Source organism: Desmodus rotundus, chromosome 12, assembly GCF_022682495.2.
Source record: "Desmodus rotundus isolate HL8 chromosome 12, HLdesRot8A.1, whole genome shotgun sequence".
In the NCBI taxonomy this organism is placed as follows: domain Eukaryota; kingdom Metazoa; phylum Chordata; class Mammalia; order Chiroptera; family Phyllostomidae; genus Desmodus; species Desmodus rotundus.
Genome location: NC_071398.1, coordinates 53255736 through 53281109, shown reverse-complemented (window position 1 = coordinate 53281109; position 25374 = coordinate 53255736). Strand labels below are relative to the sequence as shown.

Below are 25374 nucleotides of genomic sequence, written 5' to 3'. Positions count from 1 at the left end.
TATACTATCTACAAGCACTTGGAAAGGTATGGGCAAGGTTTGGGGATCGGTAATGATAGGTGGGCTTTGGCTTCCACTGAGCCACTGAGCCACACCAGCCAGGGCTAGCTGTTATACTTGTTTGTATCCAATTTTGTTTTTTTTAATTTGGTCTTTCTATAGGTACTGACAAAATTCTTTAGGCAGTTTTTCTAGTTCAAGGTCCCATCATCTGGCCATTTACTCCATGTTACTCAATATTCGTGGCACACCGAACTGAATGCAAGGCCAGGGAAAGCCTTTTTTTTCTGAGCCATCACGCTCTCTGTGTGGGCAGCTCCTAAGCTGTCTGTCACGCAGCCTGGGGTTTGAAAAGCAGACTTAAAGATAGAAACTGCAACCACGTAAACAGAAAGGAGAATTAAATAAATTCTAGCCCCCCTACTGTGATCCCTGGAAAAAGTAAAAACCAACTAAAAAAGGGTCTTGCCGGGTGACAAATTTCAAACTAAAAAACAAACAAACCAACCACAAAATAGCCTAGCAGCCATTTCTACCTCCTCACAGAAACAAGAAGACTTGGCTGAATTGCGTATGGTTTTCGCCGCCCAAACCAGCTTTTATAAAGGAATTTCTGGAATCCTATTTCAACCAATAGAGCGGAGGCTTTCCCTCTCCAATCAGAGCTGTGCAGTTCTGACCAATGAGAATGGCTCTGTTCCAACCAATCAGGATGGCCTTTCAGACCAATGAAACTTTAAGGATTTGGCATCCTTATTTGCATAAAGGCAGACCAATCAGGGGCCGGGGCGGAGACTTGTGTCCATATAAGCTAACTACCAGCTCACAGCCGTAATTTGTTTTGTTGATTGAGCGTGGTGTTTTGTTTTAGTTGAAATGCTGTAGGTTTCCCGCATGTGCGGTGTGGGGCGTGGCAACCAGGCGCAGGGCTGTCTACCTGGTTAGGGTTAAGCGGGTGAGACTGCCTCATAGCTTTTTTGTCGTTTTATTGTGTTCAGTCTCAGTTGAAGACGTTTGCGGTATGTTGTTTGGTTCACCACATGTCAAGTTACTGGTTACTGTAGCCCCAGAGTTGGTAACGTAAAAAAGGTCACTTAACATAATCCTGTTTTTCTTGTAGAGATTTATTGGTGCTCAGTGGCTTCCTTTTTAATGTTTCTGCGTACACATTGTTAAGCTAATAAATGGTCTAGAGCGACTTAGGGAGTCAGTAGACTCATGCTGTCATGGGGGCTTGTGAGATGCACCTCCCGCGGTGGGAGAAGAGGCTTCCATGGAAGTAGCACATGGCGTCCCCTTGGTTTCCAGGTAGGTGCTGGGAGGGTCTTGGCCAAAGAGAGTCACATCTAAAATGGATCTTTGGATTCTGGAAAAAAGTTTTAATAAAACTAACTTAACCCGTTGTTGGGCTTCTTGTGAATTACGTATAAAGGAGTGACTAGACTTTCTGAGAAACACTGTCGCCATCTGATCCGTCTTGAGCACTTAAGGGCCCTGGGGACGTTTTTCTCTTCATAGACGAAGACAACATTTGGGGATGCACAAGCAAGGTCATGAATGTTTTGGTTAATCAGTCATTAACTAATTTTTATTCTGACTCATTCAAGCCACGGGTCAAAATGAAAATTGGAACAACCCTGTGATTCTGGATCTGTATTAGTAAAGTTAGCACCAGAAAGACTTGTTAGTTTTCAACGGTGGCTTTGACATAAGATGTGAATTTGTGTGAACAGTGGCATGGGTTGGTGGGAGGGGCCAGAGGAGCGCAGCGGCTAACCGTGGGGTTTTGAGTCTTGCTGAGAGTACAGTTAGGAATGTAGAACTAAAGTTGGAAATAGGGCGTGCCAGTGAGTCACTAAAGTCCTGGCTGGTACGAGGGTTAGGGCAGCTCATGCAACATGTTCGATTTCCAGCACTCGCAAGGGACTGTAAAATTTTAATTGAGTTATCTTTCGTGCCTGGGTAAGAGTATGAGTATATATACATATAAATTTATAACGTTTTTAAATGACAATCCTTAGTGACTTAAAAAAGCGCTCTAAAACGCAAGGGCATGATGAGTGTGGGGTGGCGCTGTCAGAACGACCAGAAGTCCGGGAACCAGATCACTGTGACAGGTATGGAGTAGAAGGCTCGTGCGTGGGACTGGTCGGTATTTGAGGTGGTCAGTGGCTGGGTCTGGATGTGTGGGTGGATACAGGCTACTTCGAGATGTCAGCAGCTTCCTTTCCCGGCCACACTGAGCAGGAGGTTGGGGACAGGTGTGCTGGGCCATGCAGGTGGATGGGTCCTGTCTCAGTGGGAAGCCTGTCTCCTGGAGCCGGTCCCGTCAAGTGTGGCTGTACAGGAGTTTTTGAGGGACACTGGGGAAGTGCCTTTGCAGTAACGCTGCAAAGAATGCATGTGCAGGTGGCATTTCCAGCAGACGGTCTCCAGGTGGATTGCGTGAGGTGCAGGGCCCCTCCTGTCAAGAGTGAAATATCATAAACTGGAAAAGACTGATCATCTTATAAGTCAAAATTAAATTTCCAAATAAGATATACTTGTCAAAACCATGTTAAAATTGTAATATGACAGAATATTCCATGATAACTGCCTGAAGACAGGCAAAAATCCATAGAAATAACAGTAATAGGGACTTTTAGTATAACTCAGTATTGACTAAGTCAAAGAGAAACAAATACAATTTAGAGGATCTGAATGAATTAACGTGAGGGCCACCATAGCTGCTCCCAACTCAGTGCTTGGAGCTGGAGGGTGTGATTGTGTGAAAGCCTCTTCTGTGCTTGCTGACAAGGTCGACTGCAGTTCTTTCTATATGGAAGTATTTGTATAAACTCCCCTATTTCTCAACTGCTGGCTCTATTCTGTCCACTCGCACAAAGGTTACTAATGAAGACCAGGACGTGTTTAATTCCGGATGCAGACGTTTGTCATGTCCGGTCAGCGACCTTGATTATGAAGGCATCTTGGTGAATCGTTCAGTGCACCGTTACGGAAATTCTCAGTACTGGCAATACTGAGCTGATTTATTTTTTAATGATGTTTTCTCAAATCTCTTTCCCACCATGCATCACATCATTTCTTTTAATACATTGACTAACTGGTTAGTGTTTAATGGGGAAAAAGGTATTTCTATATTAATAGGTTCATCGAGAAACTTAAGGTTGCTCAGGAAACGTTCTGCCTGAATTCATGGTTTGTATAACTTTCCAGTCTTTGCCCTGTGAACAGCCATTGAGGCCCAGCACCCAGTCCCTGAATTCACTGGGGCTTGCAAAAGGGGGGTATTTACGTCACTCAGTTCTTGTTCACGCGTCGGCTGAAATAATTCCACAAAGAGATATTTTCCCTCTCGCTTACCCCTGATGAAGTCCAGGGAACCAAGAAAGGCACAATAACAGATGCCCTTTGGAACTTGGACAGACCCTTTGTGTTGGTCCTGCATTTGAAAGCCATTCCAGTCGGAGTCCTGGACTTGAAGGCACCTCTTGCCAAGTCCGGTAGTAAATCCTCACACCTTCTAGAATCTGACCCCTTGAGAGCATTTGCCAGGGGTCTTCATCCTGCCCTTTTCACTTCTCTGAGCCATCACGTCCTCCAGCGGCTTCCCACCTCATTGAAGGCCCTCCTGCTTCCTTTGCAGACTCTCCTCTTTCTCACCTTTTCTGTTGCGAGCCCCGGGATCTCCCAAGTACTCGGGAGCAGTGTACTTCCATTAGGATGTGAAACACTTTCAGACTCCGTATGGTCCCCCTGCTCCCTGAAACCTGCGCCCTGCTGCTCCCCACTCAGCCAGCAACACCGCCGTGGGCTCGGGGCAGATCCTCCACCCCGACACTCCTGCCTGGTTTCAGAGTCTGTCCGTGATCTGGTCGCTTCTCACCTTCAGAAGCGAGTGTGTTGCCGTTCCTTAGCCCAGTCCTGAATGTCCGCCTTAGTGAACACGAGGTAGAAAATTAAGCTTGTCACGTTGATAGCTGCCATCAGCAAGAAGATCTTAAACCAGGAGGAGTCCGGGTCCTGCGGGAAGAGAGTGTAAGGTGATTATAAAGGATTGGGCTTGTCGTTGTGTTGGTAACATTTAAAACATTAAAATTAAAACAGCCTTCAATGCAGGTTTCGTAACAAAGGGAAAACGCACAGGAAGCGCGATAAAGGTCAGGGGTTCGCTCTAAAGAGGTAATCATGGTTCGTCCCTTGGCTTTGGGAGCTGTGAGCGTGCTCACAAAATTTTTCATGTGTGCAAATGACATGATGACATGCGTGCTGATGAAGGCTTGTGCTTTTTCGACCAGAAATGTACGACATGGGCAGGCACTACCCAGGGACGTTTCAGTGCATGGCAGCTCCTGGCTCCCCGATCTAGCCCATTCAAACTGTCTTCTCTGCTGCTTCAGAGAAGCCTCCCTTTATATTTTTCCAGCCTTTTAAATGGTCTGTATTAAAAGAATTGGCCCCAATTACCTACTCCTTCATTAATGGAAGCAGAAACTATACCAATTCTCTTTTGCAGCTGTATTTAATCTGAATTTTTAGTTTCAGCTTTATATTTTAATTGTCAGGGGTTTTTTTTGGGGGGGGGGTCAGATCTTATGCTTCTTATTTATATTTCCAGTCCTCTCTTTTACTTCTTTAAGCCTATGCGGATATTTCCCATGTGTCTGAGAGTCTGATTCTGTGATATTTTTGTTCCCTCATGATACGCTGTTTCTTTGACTGTTTTGTGATTTTTGATTTAATTCCTGTTCACTGACACTTTTACGCACGAGGAAATGGTGGGGCATGAATTTAGGGTGCGTTTCTCTAAAAACATTTTGTTTGCTTCTCCCGGGCATCTGCGGACTACGTGACATTCGGTCCTTAGCATATGGCGTTTGGAACCAAGGGAGGTTGGCTTTGGGCCCTTGTGAAAGTTGGGTTATTTCAGATGTTCAGAGGGGCCTCTGTTCAGTGTGTCTGTCCCTGTGATGCCCAGGTGGGACAGACAGGCTTGCTCCCTGGGTGGAGAAGTGTGAGCTCTCCTGACAACGCTGGGGAGCCTGCCCAGCAGATCTGAGTGAGTTCAGAGGGAGGGCAGGCTGGCGGGCTCTGGGCTCAGGGGGACCAGCTCTGGCCTCCTGGGCTCTCCTCTAGGGTGGCTGCTCCTCGGTCATCATGGTGACATGCTGCCTCTCTGGCACCATCAGCACATAGGCCCTGACGCCGGCCAGCCCCTCTTGGTGAGAGACTGGCCACGGTAAGCTCGAACTCTCTTCTCTGCCCAAGTTGTGGGCGGAAGAAGTGCCTGTTCTTGGTTTTTCTTCCAAATAAACCAAGTTCCTGTGTGAGCTGCGTGGTGCTGGTGGCGTGAGGGCGAGACCCTCAGGGATTATAGACTGACGACCCCTGGTCCCTGAGTGGTTTTCGGGTGTTCTGTCTTACCCTCTGGTTGTCCATTAACAACTGCAGCTATCGGTCTCCCAGGATGGGCAGGCTCCCACGTCTGGGTGCTCCTTACCTGATTGAGGATTATACCAGCCAGAGTGGAAGAAATTAGGCCTCCTGTCATTCCAATTAGAATTGTAACTCCTTTAAGAAATCCATAATATCTATACAAAAAAGAATGACAATACACCAATGTAAAGTCTTTTAAACCTTAGACCTCATTTGATTTAGAATGCGGTTTAAGAGGTAACTTGGTTTTCTGAATTTCCCATTTCTAGTTAAATTCCATTAAAATTGCAGGCAAGAATGGGGTTGCACCGTGGAGGCAGGGAGGCTGGGGCTTCAGCAGGAAGTGATGTAATGACACTGAGAACTGAGAACGTGAGGCGGTGTTGGAGAGAAGGCCATTAGCAATGGGAAGTCTGCAAACACAGTTGAGAAATGCAGAAGGCGGGGAGTGGGGTTCTTGGGAAGTGCTTCAGGGCAGTTACAGAATTGAAGGACTCTGTTCAGCTGATTTGCTCCTAGTCCCACAGCTACGGCCCCCGTGGTGGCTCCCAGGGAGACCAGAAGCCAGGCGGAAACCTTGGCAAGGAGCCCCTGCAGAGTGACAGATAAAGCAGGGGCGGGGCCCCCAGCCACGCAGTTGCAGGATGTGCCCTTTGGGAGCAGAATCAGGGTCTAATCAAGAAATCGCCTCACTTGGGGACAGTGGGTCTCTGCCCTCCCTGCCGGACAGAGGGACAGGGACGCCAGGGAGGGTGCTGTGTGTTGGGTCGGCTCCACTCCCACTCTGCCTTCCTGGGTGGGGTGTGCGAGGGCGTGGCCGGTCTGTGTGTCCACGTGTGGGTCCCTCCTCAGAGAGGCGTCAGGTCTGGACGTAGGGTGCCTGCGTGTCACTGGGCGGAAACGTGAGTTGTCCCTCTGGGGAGCTGGAGAGTATGTCATGTGTGAAGAGGAACATAGCTAGGAATCGGCAGCCCTGAGCAGGAACAGGGCCACTTACACCTTATGGAAACCCTTCTTGCTTCCCCCATAAAAGGGGGGACAGATTTATTTTATGATTCTGTGTGTGTGTGTGTGTTTTGAGGGACTTTTCAATTTCATCTACGTGGACAGATCTATGGGCCTAAAGTTGTCATAATATTCTGTCATTTTCTTTATTATCTGCTAACAGGGGTGTCCAACCTTTTGGTGTCTCTGGGCCACACTGGAAGAAGAGTTATCCTGGGCCACACATTAAATACACAAACACTAATGAAAACTGATGAGCAAGAAATAAAGGTTTTAAGGAAATTTATGGTTTTGTTTGGGCTGCATAGCCATCCTGGGCCACATGTGGCCCTCGGGCCATGGGTTGGACAGCCCTGTCAGGCAGGACAACAATAATGCCCCGCCCCTTTTTTACTGATATTGATCATTGTTCTCGTTAAATCTTCATTTCATTCATTTTATTAATTTTCTTTTTTTCATTTTTAATGTATTTTATTGATTATGCTATTATAGTTGTCCCATTCCTCACTTTAGTCCCCTCTACTCTGCACCCCCTCTCTCACCTGCATTCCCCCCCTTTAGTTCTTATCCATGGGTCATACATGTAAGTTCTTTGGCTTCTACATTTCCTGTACTATTCTTAACCTCCCCCCTGTCTCTTTTCTATGTACCATTTATGCTTCTTATTCTCTGTACCTTTTCCCCGCTTTCCCCCTCCCATTCCCCTGCTGATAACCCTCCATGTCATCTCCATTTCTGTGATTCTGTTCTTGTTCTAGTTGTTTGCTTTTGTTTTTGTTTTAGCTTAGGTTGTTAATAACTGTGAGTTCGTTGTCATTTTACTGTTCATATTTTTTATCTTCTTTTTCTTAGATAAGTCCCTTTAACATCTCATATAATAAGGGCTTTGTGATGATGAACTCCTTTAACTTGACCTTATCTGAGAAGCACTTTATCTTCCCTTCCATTCTGAACAAAAGCTCTGCTGGATACAGTAATCTTGGATGTAGGTCCTTGCCTTTCATGACTTGGAATACTTCTTGCCAGCCCCTTCTTGCCTGCAAGGTCTCTTTGGAGAAATCAGCTGACAGTCTTATGGCAACTCCTTTGCAGGTAACTGTGTCCTTTTCTAATGCTGCTTCTAAGATTCTCTCCTTATCTTTAATCTTGGGTAATGTAATTATGATGTGCCTTGGTGTGTTCCTCCTTGGGTCCAACTTCTTTGGGACTCTCTGAGCTTCCTGGACTTCCTGGAAGTCTATTTCCTTTGCCAGGTTAGGGAAGTTCTCCTTCATTGTTCAAATAAATTTTCAATTTCTTGCTCTTCCTCCTCACCTTCTGGTATCCCTATAATTCAGATGTTGGAATGTTTAAAGATATCCTGGAGGTTCCTAAGGCTCTCCTGATTTTTTCTGAATTATTATCTCTTCATTCTGTTCTGGTTGAATGTTTCTTTTTTCCTTCTGGTCCACACCACTGATTTTGAGTCCCAGTTTCCTTCCCATCACTGTTGGTTCCATGCACATTTTCCTCTATTTCACTTAACATAGCCTTCATTTTTTCATCTAATTTGTGACCAGATTCAACCAATTCTGTGAGCATCCTGATAACCAGTGTTTTGAACTGTGCATCTGATAGGCTGGCTATCTCTTTGTTGCCTAGTTGTATTTTTTTCTGGAGCTTTGATCTGTTCTTTCACTCGGAGTTTTTTGTTTTTTGTTTTTTTTTTTTTTGTCTCGGGGCACCTGTTACGTAGTAAAGGGTGGAGCTTTAGGTATTCGCCAGGGTGGGGCAACCTACGTTACTGCGTTGGGGTGCCGTACATGGGGGAGGGTCTGAGAGGGAGCAATGGCGCTTGTTCCGTTTTCTGCTAGTTTTCAGTCACTTCCCCCACTACGCACAAGCAAAGTGGGCCCTTCCGGTGCTGATTCCCGGTGGGTGGGTGTGTGTACTTTCTAGGACCCTGTGGGTGTCTCCAATGAACTCTCCTGTGAGGCTGGGAGTTTCTCCTGCCACTGCAACCCCCACGGGTATTTTCACTCAGCGGTTTGAGGCTTTATTTCCCTGCGCTGGAGCCCTGGGTTGTGGGTCCATCTCGTTCCCCAGTTGTTCCTCCCGGTTTATCCGCCCGCGAGTGTGGACAACCCTGTCTGCCGCCGCCGTCTTGCCGTGAGTCCTCTCCACCCAGCTGCCCGTCTCCACCCCTCCTGCCGGTCTGGGTGAGTGTTTCTTCTTTCACTCCCTGGTTGTCGGACTTCCATACAGTTCGATTTCCTGTCATTTCTGGTTGTTTTTGGTTTTTAAATTGTTGTTGTCCTTCTTTTGGTTGTGCGAGGAGGCACAGTGTATCTACCTACGCCTCCATCTTGGCTGGAAGTCCAATTTTATTAATTTTCAAAGAACGAACTTCTGGCATTGTTGATTTTACTTGTCATTTTTGTCTTATTCTTTATAATTTCTTTCTTCTTATTTTCTTTGGGTTTAACTTGCTGCTTTTTCCCTAGTTACTTGAAACAAATGTGGTTATTGATTTTAAGACTTCAGAAGAACATATAAATATGTTCTGAATGATTTCAGTCATTTGAAATTAGCTCCCCTTTAGGCCCAGCACATTGTCATTAAAGTCTGTGGTATCTGACCTATTTTCCTTATCATTTCTTCTGTTACATTGTGTTTTTGCCTTCATTTCAGTAGAGAGTAACTTAACATTTGAAAGAATTAGTCTTTTTTATATTTCATGTTTTTCTGATATATTAGACTTAAAATAATCATTCTAGTTATTTGATCTAGTCTATATTCCTTTTTAAATTCATTCTTGATTTCTTTTTCATTAATTAAAAAAAATATCATTCCCTTTATACTTTACCCTGGAGTATTTACCCTAAAGAGAGACACATACATTTTTAATTTATCTTAGTGTCATATAATTAATATTTTTTAAATTCCCATAATGAGAGCACCTTAGAACACCTAAGTTCATTTATGTATTTAGATGAATACAGTTACACCCTCTCCTCTTTTACGTATTGCTGTACCCTTCACTTATGTATATTGTACACCCTAACAGGTGTTATTTGTTGTGGGAATTGGGGAATCATTTGATGTAGTCTGAATTTTCCTGCTCCATTTGTTTAGCTGTCCCCAGTCCTGTGTTCCTCCCCCAAGGCCATTGCACTTCTGCCTGAAAGATTCCTCATCAGTAACCGTTTCACGTGCACGTTGGTTGTGGATGAATTCTCGGTTTGCCTGCAGATGTTTTTATGTTACGTTAATTCTGGAAGGGAGACTTCTGACAGACACTTCTGTTGAATGTACACCTCTAGGTGAACAGCGTTTTCTTTACTTGTTGGCTTATTTGTTGTTGCGTGTGAGCGGTTGGCTCCCGGCTGTCCCCGTTCCTGCTGTGGAGGCAGCGGTCAGCCACGTGGTCACCCTTGAGTGGCGTGTGCCTTCTGCATGTGGCACCCGTGCCCCCTGCTCTCACCCCCGCTTGCAGCAGTTTCCTTAGGAGAGTCCAGGGCTGGTACTCTTCGCGTCCATCCCGTTGTGTGTTCTGTAACTGTGGCGTCTTTAATGACGAGGTGCTCCCTCCACATCAGGAGTCTTTGCTCCGCTGCAGCTGCAGGACAGGGTGTGACCTGTTTGCATGGAGAGACGGGCTTTGTCCTTCCCCAGTTAGAGAGGCCGACACCTGCCCCCGTGCCCAGGGTCCCGCGGGTCATACTGGCTCCTCTGAAAACCACTGGCCTGAGAGAGACAAGGTGAGAGCTTTCCTGCTCACTCCCACCCCCCAACTTCTGGACACCCTGTCCCTGGACAGCAGGTGTTCGATGTGGGGATGCGCATGCAGGGCGATTTTCTGGACGACCGTCGGCTCTGAAGCTGCTCGCTGTCCACAGGACCAGCAGGCTGGAAGTGTGCCCAGCCACTGAGGTAGACTGTCAGGTTTGCCCATGTGACGTCTTGGCATGGCTCGGTTCAGCAGAACCTGAAGAAGGCTCTGTTGTCTGAACCGCATTCGGTCCGGCGGAGCCAAAAACAATGAACAGTCACTAAGATCTCTTTGGGGGCCTCCCTGCGAGACTGTGAGAGGGAGAATGGTGGCTTCCAGCAGCATCACAAAGCCTCTTAGATGCTGTACGTTTCTGTTCCTGCCACCCCAGGAGGTGGCAGGCGCTCTGCCCTCAGGCCTTCTTTCCCGCACTTGGTCCATTTCCCCAACAGTGTCCTCACTAAGCCACACTGGCTGTCTCCTCCTCTCCCCCCGAGTGTCTCCCTTGTCCCCTCTCTCCTGCTCAAACAGATGATACCCTGTCTTCCTCTTCATTCTGACCGAGGCCACAGTTCCCTGAGTGGTCTGTTTAGACACTTACCCCTATAGCAATCCTCTGTAATAGTCAAGGAAGGTGTAGGATTAGCCACATTCTTGCTTAAATAAGTTTGTCTCCATCCCATTAGTAAAAAGTAGCTTAACCAATACAAATGTCTATGGTTGTGATGTAACTAACACACACGTGCCTTAGAGACTGTGGATGGACTAGTTTAAGAGACTAGGAATTGTTTCCAGACCTGTGTGTGCACATGTGTTCCCGCCATGTCTGCAGTGGCCTGGCTGTCATGGAACCTGAGCCCTGGGAACGATGCAACCCCGGCCGGGTCCTGTGTTACCTGAGCCATCGCTGGCTGACAGTTCATGTCCCGCCCCGCTGGCCGATGACACCAGGGAGGCTGGGTCTACAGCGAGTCAGCTTCACAGGTAGGCACATCTGGGGATGAGCCCTGTGCTTGTTACTAGCCAGGTAACATGTCAGTTCATTTCCCTGCTCTTTCACGGGGCGTGACAGGCCCACAAAAAATACTCTATAAATGGTAGCTCCTAATAATTTCCTTTGTCTATTTGTGTCTACATTCTTAATGTACCTGTGTTTAACAATGCCTATCACTCAGTTGGCGTGTGAGTTCTCTGTCAGGTAATCCTTTTACGTCTTTATACAATTCCAAGTAATCAGAACACCTGCAGGCATTTTTTGGGAGGGTCTTGGAACTGAGTAAATCAAACAGATACCTGGCCTTGTTACCCTGACGCCACTTGGTGTAGATCTGATGGGCGAGATTATAGCATTGGGACAAAGAGGGTATTCCTGGTTGATTTTGCCTCTCTACCCAGGGCCACTGCCCTACAAAACTGGGGAGAATTCTGCTCCTGTGGGGTCTATGTTCTCTAAGGCGTGATAGTCCCATAAAGCAAATGTGGGCCGTGCTCCCTGCAGCTGTGCAGGTAGGTGGCAGGCTGCTTCCATTGGTCACCCTTATTAGAGCTAAAAAAAAAAAAAAAAAAGGCATAACTTAAAAGAGCAAAAGGTTTTTGCCAAACAGATCTGGATTAAAATCCTGGATGAAATCCCAAATCAGTGGTGAGCTCTCAGGCTGACAATGAAGCATCTGAAGGTCAGTTTCCTCAGTTGTGGAATAAATACTCCCAAATGATGAGTAGTCGTGAGGTGCAGTGACCTAGAAACCCGCCTGTGGTACCTGTAGGAACGAAGTGGCTAACGCTGACACAGAGTTGAATGTTGGCAAGCTGGCCTCCACGAGCTCCAAGACCGTCAAAAGCTTACAACGCCTTTGAGAGCTCGGATACAACAAAGAACGAGATGGTTACACCCTACCTGGGAGCGATATCCATGGGATTGATTATCATGCCAGCCGTGCAGAAGCCAGTCGTGGCACTCCCGAGCGTCAGGCAGGTGACGAGACTGAGAGGGCTGGCACTTGGGTGGAGCAGGCACACCGTGAAGAGGGCAGGCAGGAGGAGTCCTGCGGGCATCCAGATGGTCAGGTGCAGCCTGGGGCAGGGTGGGGGACCCCAAAGGGCTCGACTAGTCTTGGCTGTTACTCACCCAGAGTGGTAAAGAGTTTCCGGATGGTGATCAAGCTGAGAATCTTCCTGGCCAGGAAGAAGTCTGCCAGGTACCCTGCCAGGTTACTGAGGACCCAGCACAGCAGGTAGGGCAGGGCTGACAGCAGTCCGTTCTGAGGAGGAAGTGGTGGTGTGAGCGTGCGCGTGTGCCACAGCCCACGCTGCCCTGCAGCTCGGCATCTGAACTGTGTGCTGCATGCCGGGAGGCCACCGGCAGGCACCCCACGATTCTGCGGGGGCCCAACTCCCCAAGAGAAGGAGAAGACAGTTCTGAGGTCAGAAGCCATTGTCACCATATGTCTGTTTTTTTATTTTGGGGGCCGTGGAACCCGACGATGCTGGGTGGGGTGTCAGAGGAAGACTGCGCAGAGGATGGGGCGCACCGGCCCTGGGAACCTGAGACAGGTGGTGAGAACCATCAGGAACCACCTGCTGGGGCAGCCCTGGGACCAGCACCCATCGCACCTCGCAGCAACTGCACAGTCTCATGGGAGATAAAATGGAGAGCGGGACCTCAGTGTGCTGCTGGCCCCAGGCTGGGTGGCTGCGGGGTCACCACAGAAGGCCTTGAAATGCAAGACCACACTCCATTTCTACCAGAGCTTTCTTCCTGGTTACTATGACATTAAACAATGGAAGGTTCTAGGCCTCCATGACTCTCCAGGCCAGACGATTATTGAGGCTGCCAGTCCTTTCACAGCCAGGCCTGAGGCCTGGCTTCGCACCAGGGGGGAGGACTTCCCCCCTGGGGAGGACTGGTGTGAGCTGGGCAGGGTGACATTCAGGGAAGGGTCCCAGTCCACCTAGGGACCCATGCTGTTAAGGCTGAAGTATATACAAGAGTGATCACACAGGAGTGGGAGGGGGCGAATCTGTGGGAATAGGGCTGAGTAGAGCTGGAAACAGTAGGTCTCCAGGTGAAGTGCATCAGCGGGGCGGGCAAGAGCTAGAAACAGCACGAGAGACGGAGAAATGAGCAGGCCGTCAGGTGCAGAGGAGAGCGGAAGGGACACTCACCTCTCTCATGTCAATGTGAAGCTTGGCTCTGAGGAAGGTTGGCATGTACGTAAACATGAGAGTGTTTGTCCAGGAAAAAGCGAAACAACTGAGGGAAATGGCCCAGACTGGCAGGGACTTGAGCATGGCCTTGATGGGCACAGACTTTCCGCTTGAGCTGACCTGGAAAGGACCCGTCACTCACTCACACGTCAGCATGAGCCGGAACCTGCGCCCTGTGTCCCAGACCCCAGGGCATGGGACACCTGCGTTTCACCTGCACAACGGAGGACCTGATGAACTCCTTCTCCCTGAGGCTGATGCACGGGTGCTCTTCTGGGTCATCGTAAAACAGTACAAACCAGAGCAGGCCGAGGGCGCAGCCACCAGCACCTGTTGAAGCAAGACAGGTAGAATTGGAATAGCTCTCTCTGTAGTGAGTCTCGGGCCCAAACCAGCATTTTTCATGATCCGTGTTGAGAACCTGGACTTCCTCTTTCTTTTCTGGACTTTCGCAGCAGGCCTCGCACTTTGGATAGTCGTCTGTATCCACAGCCGCCTCTCCCCACAGAAAGATGTTTACAGATGGGGAAGGGAGGGGATGCCCTCTGGCCTCTCCTGACCTCCTCTCCCCTGTACCCCTCTGCTCATGACCATCAGGCCTCCCTGCTCCTAGGGCCCCCATCTCTACCTACTCCTAACATTCCATGTTGGGGGGACACAGCTGAGCCCACACAGGTCTCGCCAATCACCCAGCTTCGAGAGCTGGGCCTTAGCCATGCTCCTAAGATGCAGGCCAGGCCTAGGGATGGTCCAAGTCCTATAAGACTTTTCCAAAGTATTGGTTGTTTTTGATTAATGAGCTGACCCTAGGGCATCCCCCATTAGGACGGGGAGGACGTGGTGTTCATCAGTCAGTCTTCGAGAAATGAGTTTATTGATCAAATGCCTGTTGGGTAGCAGGCAGGGTTCTAGGTGCTGGGGACACAGCAGTGACTAGAACACACCAACATCCTGTCTTCTGGAGTGTACTTCCTAATGGACGAGAAACAGAATGAAACAAGTAAATAAGATCTGGAGTGTCGCTGACAGGCGCTGTGGAGAGGATAGACGGTGGGGGAGGAGTGCTGGCTTGGAGATCGCTGGGACACTGGTGTGGGGGGGGCACTGCATATGGTGAGGGGCAGCCAGCCAGTCCCTGAGAGCTGAGGCCAAGAGCCTGCAGCCCCTCATTAGGGGCAGTGGCCATCCACTCAATAGCGAATCAGATGCTCTGAGCACAGTGCTTTGCTTGTGGCAGGAAATCAATGAGCGTTGACTCTTTCCTGCATGAAACTCATAATTTTAAACATTGTTAACTTCATGTGAGTTATTATATGTGGTTTTTATTTTTAATTTTTGTTTTTTACATTCTGAATAAAGACTGGGATCTCACAGAAAGAGACTCACCAAATATATAGAAGATCATGGGCCACCCCAGAGACTGAGAGATGAAGCCGGTCACAAACAGGGCGATGGAGGGTCCCAGCATGTTTCCTGATCGGAGGCACAAAGAACAGGCAGAATGAGGGCAGGCGTCTGACAGCAGACGAGGCAGCCGCAGGCGGCAGCAAACAGCTGCCGGTAGAGTGAGTTTGTCCTGTGTGACGAGTGTGTCCGGTAGGATGCAGATCAGAAGAGAATAAAATACGTGCTCTCTTCTCTTTTTCCTGGTGTGTGAGATAAGCAAGCCCCTCCTCCATTCTGGACAGTTCCCACACCTAAAGGAAAGAGCCTGGGGCCGCAGGGTTCACATTTCTCAGGGCTCTGGGGCAGATCGCGACCTACGCACAAGATAATGCTGAGGTGCAAATCTGACGTCATTACCTGATAGGCTCGCAGAGGTAAGTCTGCTTCGTTCCAAAGGAGGGGCCCACTTCATCCACACTGTGTACTGAGCCACCACCACTGTCCCCTGCGAGGAGAACAGTGAGAACCTTTGCTCCCTGATGCTTTCTGTGAGTTGAAAGCCTGTTCAGTTTTCGCATGATCGTCCTACCTGGCTGAGTCCCTGGACAACCCGGCAGGCGATGACGAAGGACTCTCCCCCTTCCGCGGCCAGTGGAATGAACAGGTTGCACAGGGAGCTGAGGAGTAACGCTGAGCCAATCACTGTCTTTATGGGGTATACCCCAGACATGTAACCCATGGGGATTTGGGCAATGGGCATGCCGTACATGATGGCACTCAAGATGATCCCCTGCGTTTGGGGGCTCCAGTTATACACGGGATTCTGAAAGAAAAGCGGAGATGTCTTGTCACTCTGCATATTCCGGGCCGTGGGGAGCCGGGTCTTCCAGCTGACCTGTGTAAAGGAGGCTCCTCGGCCCACTAGTGTCCCTCGTGGGACCGTCTTTAGTCCCCAGGAACACGACTTTCTGTGTGCAGTTGCATGTTGTCACTGGTGTCCTCAGCTGGGATGTGAAGTTCTCGGAGTCAGAAGCACTGTCTGACCCCCAGCACCTGTCCCAGCGTACACCTGTACTACTAGTCTCCTCCCCTTTTCTCCCAGGCGTAATTGATGTGCAGTATTGCATTAGGGTCAGGCCTACAGAATAATGGTTTGATATCCGTGTATATTGTGAAACGATCACCACGGTAAGTCTAGTTAACATCTGACACTGCGCATGGCTACAGAAATTTTTTTGTGTGTGATAAGAACATTAAACATTTACTCTCTTATCAACTGTCAGTATGCGGTATTGTTGATAGCTATAAAAAAATCACAGCTGAGACCCATATCGATGAGCTGACTGCCTTTGTCTTCTAAAAGTTTTATGTTTTCGGTCTTATGTCAAATCTTTGGTCTGTGATTTTATTCCTGTGTGTGGTGTAAGATAGGGTCTGATTTCATTCTTTTGCACATGGGTGTCCAGGTGTCCCAGCACCATTTATTGGAGAGACTGTCCTGTCATCATTGTATACTGTTGGCTTCTTTGTCATAAATTAATTGTCCACGTATATGTGGGTTTATTTCTGGACCCTCTGTTTTGTTCTGTTGATCTTTGTATCTGTGTTTATGCCAGTACCACACTGTTTTGATTATAATAGCTTAGTAATATTGTTAGAAATCAGGAAGCGTGATGCCTCCAGCTTAGCCCTTTTTGTCAAGGTTTGGCCATTTGAGGTCTTTTGTGGTTCCAGATTTTAGGCTTGCTCGGTCGACTGTGTAAAGTGCCGTGGAAATTTAGATAGGGATTGCATGGAAGGTGTCGATTTCTTTGGGTACTATGAACATTTCAACAATATTAATTCTTTCAATCCAGGAATATGGAATAGCTTTCCACTTACTTGTGTCCTCTTCAATTTCTTTTATCAGTGTCTTAGAGTTTTCAGTACACATGTGTTTCTCCTTGGTTAAATATATTCCTTTGGATTTTGTTCTTTCTGATGCAACTATAAATGGAATTGTTTTCTTGATTTCTCTTTTTGCTAGTTTATTGTTAGTGAATAGAAATGCAACAGATTTTTATGTGTTGATTTGTGTTCTGCAACTGTAATGAATTTGTTTATTAGTTCTAACAGTTTTTTGATGGAGTCTTTGGAGTGTTCTACTTCTAATGTGTATCATGACGTCTGCAAATAGTGAGAGTTTTACTTCTTCCTTTCCAATTTGGACGTCCTTGGTTTCTTTTTCTTACCTAATTGCTCTTGCTAGGATTCCCAATACTCTGTTGAATAGGAGTTGTGAGAGTGGACATCCTTGTCTTGTTCCTGATCTTAGAAGAAAAACATTCAGCTTTTTGCCATTTAGCATTATGTTAGCTGTGGGAATGATAATGGCCTTTCTTATGCTGTGGTGCATTTCCTCTGCTCCCACTTTGACAGTTTCTATTATAAGTGGATGTTAAATTTTGTCAAATGATTTTTCTCTATTGAGATGATTATATGATTTTTTATCCTTCTTTTTGTTGATGTGGAATATCCATTGATTGATTTGTGGGTGTTGAACCATCCTTGCATCCCTGAAATAAATCCACTTGATCATGGTGTATGATCCTTTTAAAGTGTTGTTGAATTCAGTTTGCTAATATTTTATTGAGGATTTTTACATCTGTTGCTCTCAGGTATGTTGGCCTGTGATTTTCTTTTCTCGTGGTTCCTTGTCTGGTTTTGGTATCAGGGTAACGCTGTCCTTGTAAAATGAGTTTGAAACTGTTCCTTTTTCGTTTTTCAGAAAAGTTTGAGAATGGTTTGTATTAATTCTTTACATGTTTGGTAGAATGCATCACTGAAGCCATTGGGTCCTTGACTTTTGTTTGTTGGGAGGTTTTCAATTACTGATTCAATCCCTTTGCTAGCTAAGAGTTTGTCAATTTTGTGTATCTTTTCAAAGAACCAGCTCTTGGTTTCATTGGTCTATTCTGTTACCTTTTTGGTGTCTGTCTCATTTACTTCTGCTGTGCTCTTCCTTATTTTCTTTCTTCTACTGCCTTTCTGCTCTGGTTTTCTTTTCTAGTTCCTTGAGGTACAAAGTCAGTTTGTTCATTTGAGGTTATTTTATTTGTTTCATAAAAAAGTCATTTATCTCTAAGAACTTTCCTCTTAACACCTGCTTTTGCTGCATCTGACAAGTTTTGGTATATTGTATTTCCATTTTAACTTGTCTCAAGAAATATTTTATAATTTGTCTTCTGATTTCTCTTTGGCCCATTAGTTGTTCAGCAGCATGCTGTTAAATACAGATGTGTGAATTTTCCTTCCCGTAATTGATTTCTAGGTTCATACTATTATGTTTGGAAAAGATGCTTGACACGATTTCAGTTTTCTTAAATTCATTAAGATTTGTGTCGTGGTCTAACCTACGCTCGGTCCTGGAGAATGGTCCATGTGCTTTTGAGAAGACTGTAGTCTGTTGCTTTGGGTGAAATGTTCTGTAAATATCTGTTAAGTTCATTTGATCTAATGTGTCATTTAAGGCCAATGTTCTGTATGGATTCTCTGGATGATCTATCCATTGACGTAAAGGGGTATTGAGTCCTTCCCTGTTACTGTGTTACTATCTGTTACTGTCTTTGGTTCTGTATATTTGCTTTACATACTTAGGTGCTCCTATGGTGGGTGCAAAAAAGTTTACTTACATCCTCTTGTTGGATTGATCCCTTTATCATTATGTAATGGCCTTTGTTTCCTATTACAGTCTCTGTTTTAAAGTCTACTTTGTCTGGATAAGTATAACCACCTCTGCTTTCTTTAGGCTTCCATTTACATGAAATATCTTTTCATTCCCTCACTTTTCAGTCTGTGTGCGTCCTTCTATCTGAAGTGAGCCTCTTGCAGGCTGCCTATAGATGGAGTTTGATTTCTTAAAGTATTCAGCTGTTACCTGTCTTTTGACTGGAGAATTTCATCCATTATATTTGAGGTAATTATTGATAGGTATTTACTTATTGCCATTTTGTTATTTGTTTTCTGCCTGTGTGGCAGTTACCCTATTTCTTCTTCTCTTGCTCTCTTCCTTTGTGATTTGATCATCTTTTTCTAGTGGCATGCTTAGATTCCTATCTCTACATTTTGGGGCATCTACTGCAGGTGGTTGTTTGTGGTGACCACAAGCCTTACCCATAACAACTTATATTTATAATAACGTATTTTAAGTTGATAATAACTGAAGTTTGAATGCATTCTAAGGCACTCCATTTTTACTGTTCCCCCCCATGTTTTATGTTTTTCATGTAACAATTTACATCTTTTTTTTCTTTTAACGCTCACCAGAGGGTATGTTTTTGTTGATTTTTTAGAGAGAGAGGAAGGGAGAGAGAGAGAAACATGGATAGGTTGCCTCCCATATGCACCCTGACCAGGGATCGAACCCACAACCTTTGATGTGCAATACTACACTTTAACCAACTGAGCCACCTGGCCAGGGCACAGTTTACATCTTTTTGTCTTGTGTATCCCTCAACAAATTATTGTAGTTGGTTGTTTTGACTACTTTTGTCTCATAACTCTCATACTAGGTTTAAAAGGAATTAATTCATCATCTTTACAACATTACCTTATTCTGAATTTTGCCATATATTTACCTTTACCAGTAAGAGTTATACTTGTGTATGTCTTTCTTTTACTAACTAGGGCCATTTCTTTTCAGCCTAAAGAAGTCCCTGTAACATTTCTTGCAGGGATGGTTCAGTGTATGCAAATGATCTTTTACAGCAAGTGTGCACCCTTTTGAAATGGCTGCTTCTGGACTGGGCGCTACACTGGAGAGTACAGGCCCTTCCTTTGAGGGTGGCTCCTCCTTTCACTGCAGCTGCATGGGATGCGGGTACAGGAGCCATGTGGGCTTTCAAAGCTTGATGCTTTGCTGGCTTGTCTCTCAGAGGCTTGTCTTCAGTTGGGGTGTCCAATGTGACACCCCAGAGAGGAGCACCAGGTTTAAGTTCCCTCCGGATTGTGGGTCACCATACGGGGGGGGGTGGGTTTACAGCTGTTGAAATAGGTGCATTCTGGGGTGTTCTGTTAAGTTTTGTTTCATTCTCTTTAGTTCAGCTCGGGAAGCTCCTGTTGACCTACATCCGAGCTCATTGGCCCTTTCCTCAGCTGCGTTGCGACTCCCTGTGAGCCCGTGAAGGTGGTGTTCATTTGTGACCCTTGGCCTCATTTCTACTCTGTCTTTTTGGTTCTTTCTTTCATTTTTCATCTCTCTGCTGACATTCCCTCTCTGGTACTCTGTATTGCCAATGTTCTCCATTAGCACCCTTCACATACTAATTAGAGTTATTTCAAATTCCTCGTCTGGGATTTCCTACATGCGTGTTGAACCCGAGCCTGGTCCTGACGAATGCATGAAAAAGTCTATGCACAGTACGCTGCACGTAAAGTGTTACTTTATGTAAACAGGGATAGAAATAAGCATCTTCGTATTTGCCTGTGCATTCATAAAGGAACGTGGGAAGAGTGGAGTAAAAATATATATATTTTCCCAACATTTCCGTGTTTTTCCTGCGCTATGTCTCCTGACAGGTAACCAACTACTCAGTATCTTCCAGAAGTAAAATCAATAAAACGTGTAAATGTACTGTGTTCAGGTGTGTCTTAACTTCCACTTGTGGTTTAAAATGCTTTTCCTTTTTTCTCTAGCCCACACTTCTGGACTCTAAAGAGGCCCCAGTGCTTGGTTTTTATCCTTCCTCACGCAGACGAGTTCTCAGAGCAGAGCCCTTCCCCGACCTGGAGGCGCACGTGTCTAGGCTTCTGCTCTGGGGACTACGGTCCAACAAGCGCAGTAGCGCCTGTCCGCAGATTACTTAGCAGCCTGGGATTCAAAACGTCTGGTGAGGACAGCGTTTTCAATCTACCTTTATGTTATCCAGAGGCTCCTCGGTGGAGGCGTTCGGCACGCCGTGCGGCGCTGAGCTGTTCACCATGGCGACCATCGTGAGGCTGAGACACACGCGCTGGGATAACATGGCCACGTTGCAGAAGTGCAGGAGGAGGGCCAGGCCGTAGCGCACGGAGCAGAGGCTCGGAACTGGGAAGCACAAGGGAAGCCATTGGCGGTCAACGTGGCTCAGGTGAAAACAAAGCAAATCATGCTTTTTTAACTTTAGGAAGGGTGGCTCAGAAATTGGGAACTCTAGATATTATCTTGAAATCTTATTGTACTTAACGGCCTTTGAGAAATTATGATATGATAGGAAGACATGTAACTGATGTAATAACTCTACACCCCCTAAAATATAATCCCATCTAGAAAGTCCCAGAAAATTAAGCAGTCCTCCAAGTACTTCGGCTCATGTATATTTTAAAGGGACCATTTAAAAAAAACCCTGGTTACTCTTGGAACTCAGTCCCCTTGATAACAACAAAGACCTCCACTCAAGTAAATGGCTTTATCCTCCAAACGTGTATAGTTGGGTAGGGAAACTCGTGCGTGCACAGGGCAGACAAAAGCTGCGTTTACAGAATGGGACGCGCTGGAGGGGGTTGCAGGCTGGCGCAGTCGGTGCAGCGCTGGTATAGGCCCAACACAGTCATGGGCGGGAGAAAGTGGGGGGTCCAGAAACAGATGAGCAAAAACGCTTTTGAATAAACACACTAGCGCAGTTTGGTGGAGGGAAGTCAAGTCTTCTCAACAAATGGCAGTTTACCAAGAGAAATGAAAGCATATGTTTGCCATAGGACTTGTGATGAAATGTTGACAGCAGCTCTACCGAAAATAGCTGACTGTTTGGAGTAAATGATCCTCCTGTGGCATATTAATATAATGGATGTTACTCAGAAATAAAAAGGAGGGAGGCACTGATAGACTCAACCACAATCTGGACGAATCCCAACCAAATGACTTCTCAGTACATCCTGAGCCACAGTGGAGCCCATGAGGGGAATTCCTAAGTGCTTGGGACTCAGGGACAGACTTCCCATCAAACTCATGGACAGAGCAAAATGCACAACCCTAAATGTATTTATCAGAGGAGAAGCGCACTCAGAGACTTGGAAAGCTGACAAAGGAACAGACCTGAAAAACCTAAAAGTTAGAAGATGTGAACCATAGGGGCAGACATCGGTGATAGTGACACACATCATTACAATTTTTTATGTTTGTCAGCTTTATAGGTCGATATGTTTTAATGTTCATATAGAAATTGGAACATAGATGAAGTGGACAATCTAAAAGTATCACCATTGATACAAGAAGGAATGTCAAATGTTAGAGCCCCCTGACCTGTATAGAAATGGAAAGGACCTACAGCCCATTGCCCAGCTCCTGTCCTCCTGGGAGTCTGTCTGTCTCCACAGGGACAGACTCTAAGCCAATAGTGCTACCTCCTCACTGGCCTCCCCTGCCCTGCTCAAGAGGAAGAGGTGCTCTAGAAAAAAAGTTTGGTGAACGTGCGGCTGTGGATGTGTGGATGTCCGAGGATGTCGGAGGAGGCAGTAACCCTTCGCCCTGGCCCCGGCCCCAGCCCAGCGCAGGGCCCTTGAGGCGGAACTAGCACACCTGCTCCCACGTTCTCTGCCCACTGATGAGCGGACAGGGGTCAGGAGTCACTGACGGAATTGTGGACAGCCAGCGTGCGTGGAGTTTTTTATGTGAGGCTTTCTCACGGACACCCACGCAGGGCCGGTTTCTTTGCCGCTCTCCTGAGCATTTCTGAGACCTGTTACATGTTTTCATAGGAAAACCCCCTCGCCTGGAACCTGTGTCGTGTTTAAGAAGGCGAAAACCTATGTGAGGGGCAAGGAGAACTACCTTTCCTGGAAGGGGCCTGGTGATCCATTTGCTCAGTGGTGGTCTGGCTTCTGCACCTCTTGCTGAAAGGTCTGTCCTCTGTCCCCTGCAGGAGCAAAACACGCCACGTCAGCAGGACCTCAGCGGGGACTGCCCCCGACCTCCCCGGGCTCCTCTCTGATTTAAACGGTGCATCCAAGGAGGCTGCTCACTCATCACGCCAGGGCCCTTGCAGCTCCATTGTGTGCTGCCCTTGACATTGGACTTTTATGGTATTTTCATTGTTGATTAAACAGAAAACCTGAAAACTGTAGACAATAAATAGCAAGCCCACCGACCCACGATTCTACTTCCAGTGAGAATATCCCTCAGAAGTGAAAGAGAAGTAAAGACTTTATTAAGTAACAAAAATGAGGACTTCATGGCCAATAGGGAATCTCAGAAGGAGTTTTAGGCAGAAGGATATGGGTAAATGTCTGGAATGTGGATGTGCCAACAGAAAGGAAGAGCATCGGGGAGAATGAAGGTAAAATAAATTCATTTTTTTCTTATGTATTAATAGAGCTGCAAGATCTGCTTATTCATGTCACCTCATGAGGAGAGTCACCGCACTCTCTACCCTGCCCCTGTCCTGGACAGAGTGGCTGCTGTAGGGTGAGGGGGGAGCTCAGCTAAGCAGTGACTTGAACAAACGAAGCTAAAGCCATCTCGGTCCTTTCGTGGGGTTCCGCGCCAGCCTGCGCTGGCCACGCACTCACTGGTCGACACCTTGAGATATGACCACATTAGCTTATATGAGACCAGATGCTGAACAGACACATACAATTCTTAAGATTGGACTTACAAAGTGTTTCTAAGTGAGCAGTTTTTGCTGCCATTGTCACTCATTGGAAAATGTCCTGGGGCTGCTGGCTATTTCAACGCACACACGCACACACACGCTGGTCCTTGTCCTCCCCACCCCCCACAGGCCACCAACGCAGCACACCCCTCCACCTCACTCTCATCCCTAAAATACACTTTTTTCTTTCCCTGGTGAAAAACCTGCGAAAGCAGATTTTTTAAGCAAAATGTCCCCAGATTGCTAAACACCTTCGATGAGACCTCTAACAGAGAAGGCCCATTGTTGCGGACAGTCCATTTTATTCAACGAGTAGCATATGAGAGCAAGACTAACCTGAAGCAGGACAGAAAGTGATTCCTCCCTCCCCTATGAACGCTTTCCTCTCAGCTTTAAAAAATGTTGAATTTCCGGCCTGCCTATGTTAGCCCTGTAAATCCTTCACCAAATCTTTGACCTCACGATGTCAAAGTTAAAATTTAATTTTTAACTTCACTTTCACCTTTGCCTTGAATCTTCAGGGGAGGAGTATGAGTCTTAAAATCATCCCACGGCCAGTAATTTCGTGCCCGTGTTAGGCACCCCAACTTTCTTCCTGGCGAGGAGCTGGAGCCTGCTTGCTCCGAAGTGCTCCCAGGAGGTTTCTGTGGAGGACGGCCCTGGGTGTCAGCAGCGCTGCTGCTTTCTAAAGGCCCCCGTGAATGCTCTGTGAGCTTCCTTCTTCCCTTCCTGCCCTCCGGTGACAGGGGGCTGCCCCAGCTTACCCCCACTCCCGTTTCTGGGGTGTGTCCGTAATACCTCTTGAGACTTGATTTCCTCTAAGTGAAAGTGACCTCACCTTCAACGAAAACAACCCCAGAGTGTTCACTTTCTCACGTTCATGTGGGAGCTTGAATGCTGAGGGAGCCCCCTGCTGACCCCATGTGGGTGGCGCGTGTCTCCTCACTCAGCTGGTCGTGGTCTGAATAATCTCAATGTAACACTCCAGCTAAGGTCCAGATAACACACTGGGCTCTTCTAGTCCAACCTCCTGATGAGAACGCAGCCTGGACCGCTGACGATTGCTGCCCTGGGAGACCCAGGGGAGAGGAACCGGCTAAGCCCGCCGCACCACATGGGAACTCTGGCCCGCAGAAACCAGGGCGCCGTCTTAGTCATCTAAGTGTGTCAATTCCGGCCATTCAGTTTGCAGCAATATGTTTGCAGGAATAGAAAATGAGTACAGTTGGTAAAAAAAATAATAAAAAGCCAGCTGAATATATAAACAAATTCTACCGAATTTATTTGGGAGGGAGTGGAAGCCTTGACAGATATTTGCATTACGTGGCGTTGATAATTTGTCGTTGACATCCTTGGATTGAAGAAAGAATAAGCAGCAAAATGCAAGGAACAATAGAAAAACATCCAAAAGAATCAAATCATTAGTAAACAATGTTGTGGCAATTAATGGAGGAAAACTAAATTGTATAATAAATGGTATTGATGGTACTGATAAATGGTACTGAGATAGATGGATGGGAAAATTATGTTGAAGCCATATCTTGTGTTTTAAATCAAAAGCAAGTCAAGACATAATAGAGTAGTAACAGCATTTTGCCAAACTGAAGCTGCCACTGATGCATTATTTTTTCTTCCACTAGAAATCAGTTGACCAACTAATGAATAAATGAAACTCAACAGATACAAAACTCAACTGAGTTTCCCTCCCAGATATGCTCCATCCAAATTCTTTCCCAGCTCAGTTGATACAATTATCCCGAATTTCTGTCTCACATCCTCCATCCAGTCTCGCTGGGACACACTGTTCCATCCACTTCTCCCCAGGGCTGTGGCTCTCTCAGGGCCAGAGCCCCTGCCATGTGGCTCTAGCTTCCCTCTCGGCCCGCACTTCTGCGATAGCGCCAACCTGACATCCAGCCTCCAGCCCACTGCCAGGACGACCACTGTAGCACCCTAGTCACACCACGCATTCGACCACCCTTC

General features: G+C 46.7%; 1 protein-coding gene across 3 annotated transcripts; it reads right to left on the bottom strand.

The window, feature by feature from the left end:
* Positions 1–57: 57 nt before the first annotated feature.
* LOC112313941 (sodium-dependent phosphate transport protein 1-like) lies at positions 58–24326 on the bottom strand. 3 transcript variants are annotated; one of them, XM_045203545.2, is made up of 13 exons: positions 24230–24326; positions 22572–22656; positions 20677–20849; positions 15375–15608; positions 15203–15290; positions 14786–14872; positions 13614–13729; positions 13358–13519; positions 12321–12453; positions 12090–12237; positions 5501–5591; positions 3887–4023; positions 58–2464 (listed from the first exon to the last, which is right to left on the bottom strand). In XM_045203545.2, the coding sequence occupies exons 2-12, from the start codon at positions 22597–22599 to the stop codon at positions 3889–3891; spliced, it is 1395 nt and encodes a 464-aa protein (XP_045059480.2). In that variant the 5' UTR covers positions 22600–22656; positions 24230–24326; the 3' UTR covers positions 58–2464; positions 3887–3888. The 3 variants fall into 3 exon arrangements, with proteins under 3 accessions (XP_045059480.2, XP_045059479.2, XP_045059478.2); XM_045203544.2 differs by having other exon boundaries at positions 24156–24230; XM_045203543.2 differs by lacking the exon at positions 24230–24326 and adding an exon at positions 23728–23819.
* Positions 24327–25374: the final 1048 nt, after the last annotated feature.